The following is a 4495-nucleotide window of genomic DNA, read 5'->3' as shown; positions in this document are numbered from 1 at the left end:
ATTCCTATTTTTAGTTACTCTTATTTACTTAACTAGTTAAAAGGGGCACAATTAAAGTTAATGAGATTCACACGTCCACTGGAATGGGCTTACAATTAAAGTTAATGAGATTCACACGTCCACTGGAATGGGCTTGAATTCAGTTGCCATTTTCGTCTCTATTTTGAGTACATATTGTTATTTAAATATGTCGATGGAATGACAAACAGAAATGGAGTCTTCCGAGCTCTCTCTCTTTGTCTCTCTTTGTCTTTCTGTTATTTCCTTCTCCCAACAATTTCTTCGGCTTGAATTCAGTTGCCATTTTCTTCTCTATTTTGAGGATATATTGTTATTTAAATATGTCAATGGAATGACAAACAGAAATGGAGTCTTCCGAGCTCTCTCTCTTCGTCTCTCTTTGTCTTTCTGTTATTTTCTTCTCCCAACAATTTCTTCGGCTTTTTCCTCTGTAACGATTTCCTCACATTCGCTCAGTCAAAGACAACAAGCGGTATGCACCATATCCCAACATTATAAGCTTTTCATCTCTGGATATAGAGTTCTCGGCTTCAGTTCATTTCGAGAGCTATAGCTCACCATTTTCTTCCAAATTTTATCCCATCCCTTTTAAATAAGATTACCCACAAGTTCAATGATGAAAAGAAGCACTGCAAACGTCCCAAACCTGTTTTTCATTTCGCTTCGCCATTAAAGAAGCTCGAAGAAACTAGAAAAAAACTAAATTTGAGGCTACGAGAAAATTCATCATGTGAGACCCATTCCAATCGATTTTTGCACCCTGAGGGACATTTCCATAGAAAAGCACGAAGAGCATTGAACCCAAGAACATGCCTAACCATTGAAATTCAATATCAGGTAAGTTCGGATCAAACTCAAACTCTTGTTTATTGCAATTACTATTCAAAATTAAGATTTCTATTAGCCATAGAAAAACAAATTAATCATATTAGATAAAAAAGGTCGGAGGGATAATTCATTCAAAATAAAGATGCCCAGAAGGATCATACTCAGCATTCTGAGTTGAGTTCCCAAACGAAGTTGGAAATCTAGAAATTGGCCGTGTCCATGCCAAGTCATCCTTCCAAGTTTATTCCTCTAGTTTGAGTTGAATATAAAGAGAAATACATTCACGTTACCTAGGTCCTTAGTATTGAAACTTACCGGTTACATATTACACTTTTTTTCCACAACAATAAATAACAACAAAACAAATAAACTTATCAACTTAGAAGTGACCTCATTATGGCTTCAAAGTTTTCATGGTCATGAACTAATAAATGGCCAGCATTAGGAACCTCATGATACCGAATCCATGGAAGTTTCTTTACTATATAATGATTAAATTCATTGGGAAGGACACGGTCTGCACTACCTTGCCATATATGAACACACCCTTCCTTGAATTGATTGGTCAATTCCATGGGACCGAACTCCCACTTCCCAAAAGCAACCAGAACATCTCGGTGAAGAGATTCATATTCACCTTGTCGTGTTATTTCATCCTAGAATTGGTTGCAAAAGAAATGTCAGAACATACAAATATTACAACTTTGGCAAACCAACTAGCTTAAACATATGTTATCCTGCCTTTCAAAATATGCCTTCTGACAAAGTGGACAATATCATACCATTTTGGAGAGTCGTGACTCATTACATGGTATTAGGTATATGCCCTTCACTTAGCCATATCAATAGAATCCTTAAATATTGAACAAAGAATTTGTGAGCCTCGATGTGTAGTCAAATGTGACTGAAGTATCGAATAAAGAGGTGTACTTTGTTCGAGGGCTCCAAAGAAGGATTCAAAACTCGATTAAGGAGAGGTTGTTCGAGGACTCCATAGGGCTCAGGGGAGGCTTTATGGTGTACATTGTTTGAGGGACAGATTGTTGAGGATCATTTGAGAGAGGAGTCCCACATCAGATAGTTAAGGGGTTAATCATGAGTATACAAGGAACATCTCCATTGGTATGACCGTTTAGAGTTTAGAGTTTAGGGAAAACCAAAAGCAAAGCCACGAGAGCTTATGCTCAAAGTGGACAATATCATACCATTATGGAGAGTTGTAGTTCCTAATTAGGTTCATATTAGCAAGAACAACGGCTTCTTTTGAAACCAAAAGCAAATTTACGAGAATTACCGGACCGTTATTTGGAGTGTCTATTATCTTCTTTAACAACTCTAAATCGTAATCAATGAACATGCCTTCACTCAACATTGATGGGAACCATTTCTGCTTGGTCCACCAATAGTATATCCAAGGTGTGTAATGCGCAATTCCAAATGTGAACCGGAATAATAGAGGAAGCTTCCTAAATGACTGTTTTGCTAAACTCGATGGAATGGAAGGCCACCAATAATTCACGAAAGGAACTATGAGGGAAGCTCCTAGGAGTCTGTAAATTATATAACCAATTAGCACACCCAAAAACAATAATTCATGATCATTTTGAAAACAACAAATTAAAATACCTGTGTGGAATGTATTTTAGACAGCTCCAAATCGGGTACGCTCCCAATGAACATCCGATTACGTAAAATTTGCTGCCGAGCTCTAATTTATCGGCTAATTCTTCAATGTCAAATGCTTCGGTCTTTGCAGAGCGTGATGGATAAGGATCGCTCTCTCCATAACCAGCTCGGTCGTATAATATTATGCATGCATTGAACTCCTCCATAAGTTCCTATAACACAACATGATTCAATACATTTTTTTTAAAAAAGAATGAAAGTTGAAGAAGAATAAGAAGAATGTCGTACTTGAGAAGCAGCTAAGTGCATATGTCGGGAGTCATTATAGCCATGAGAAAGAATGATCTTGTATTGAGCCTTTTCCTTAGGAACTCCGAATTCTCTGTAGGCCAAATGTCTTCCATCATTGAGTTTGACTCTACGCGAAGTCAGCGGAGGACCATTTGGTGATCCACATATCTTTGGAGGTGGCGGTTTCAGTGCTTGATAAACCCATCCAACTAAACCGACTACAAAAGCTACAACTATTGGTGTANAAAAAAAAAAAAAAAAAAAAAAATAGTATGTTGATGATGGTTAGAGTCCCATATTGACTAATTAAGAAAAAGATCATGGATATACAAGTAAATGACGCTATTCTCATTGACATGAATTTCTAAGAGAACCAAAAGCAAAAATATGATGAGAGCTTATACTCAAAGTGGATAATATCATACCAATGTCGAGGTTCATTGTTCTTATCAGTGGTATTAGAACCATTCTCTTGTCTTCAATTAGTCATGTTAAGAAAATCATGTGTCGAACAAAACAATTGTGAGTCTTGAAACTGTAGTCACATTGACTCAGGTGTCGAACAAAAAAGTTTCGAGTCTCGAAAGTATAGTAATAGTAAATATCCGTGGTACTCTACTCTAGGTAAGAAGAGTAGTCTAAGTAATATCAAACAAATAGATATGACCCGTTAAGAGGAAACTCAATGTGTACTTTGTTTATGGACTCTAGAGAAGAATGTGTCTTCAATATTTTCTTCGAGAAGAGGATTGTATGAGAATCATTCAAGTCCAACATTAATTAATTAAGGAGAAGTTCATTAGTATACAAGTAAGAAACCCTATCTCCATTAACATATCATATGTTTATAACAACGACCCATAATCAAAACGAGAAATTCACAAAACTTAAATGGTCAAAAGAAGAAAATGAATAAGATTAAAAAGGAATAAAAGGACGGAATTGAAACGCACCCGAACGAAGTGAGGAACGTGGTAGGGCAGCGCGGATCTCTGCGGAGTGACCACCAATGGTTTGGTTCCTTTATAGCCTGAATGGCATAACCCATATCATATTCTCCATTCATTATCATTAACTGAATAGCAAATCCTAATAAAGGCAATTCCATATATGCCAATTTAAGAGAGTAAAGTATATACTAAAAGTATTTAAGCAATTTAGTTACGTATTTATGCAAACAATTTACATATTTCTTTCCTCCAAGTGTTGTTTTCGTTACTTGCGTTGGCGTATGCCATTTATAGAAAGGGAAAACAACATTTATTCTGCATGTAACACATTTTTTGAAATTGGATTGGTATGTAATAACTTCAATTACGACCCATTGAAGATAAGAATTGGAAAAGTAACGAGAACATTGAATTCAATAATAAATCATTCAAGATAAGTGTTGTAAGGACCCAAAATTTTCTATTTAATTTAAGGTCGTTACTGTATACGTACCATAAACATTGAATGCTGAAGAATTCATTTAAATTCCGTAAAACATAACTTTCATGTTAAAACACAGCCATGGACTTACGTGTTTCGAAAACATCTTTAAAAACGGCACAACAATAAAATAAATAAGAGTTTAAGTTAAAAACATCATATTCTAGCCTAAGTCTAAGAAAATAATTACCACTATTCTATGCATGTGCCACAGTCTTGAGTTGCGATGCCGTAGTCAGCCGTAGAGGAATGCCTTGCCTTAACTTGAAAAATGTAATAGCACATGGCTTGAGTATTT

The 4495-nt window shown here is 35.9% G+C and overlaps 1 protein-coding gene across 1 annotated transcript; it reads right to left on the bottom strand.

The window, feature by feature from the left end:
- Window positions 1-1223: 1223 nt before the first annotated feature.
- LOC111783591 lies at window positions 1224-3207 on the bottom strand. Its single transcript, XM_023664513.1, has 5 exons — window positions 3192-3207; window positions 2764-2999; window positions 2476-2687; window positions 2144-2399; window positions 1224-1505 (listed from the first exon to the last, which is right to left on the bottom strand). Exons 1-5 carry the CDS (start codon window positions 3205-3207, stop codon window positions 1224-1226), a joined length of 1002 nt encoding a protein of 333 aa, XP_023520281.1.
- Between the last annotated feature and the right edge of the window lie 1288 nt (window positions 3208-4495).

The sequence above is a fragment of the Cucurbita pepo genome, chromosome LG20, assembly GCF_002806865.2.
Source record: "Cucurbita pepo subsp. pepo cultivar mu-cu-16 chromosome LG20, ASM280686v2, whole genome shotgun sequence".
NCBI lineage: Eukaryota > Viridiplantae > Streptophyta > Magnoliopsida > Cucurbitales > Cucurbitaceae > Cucurbita > Cucurbita pepo.
The sequence above is the reverse complement of the archived record's forward strand: the minus strand, read 5'-3'. Positions and strand labels throughout refer to the sequence as shown.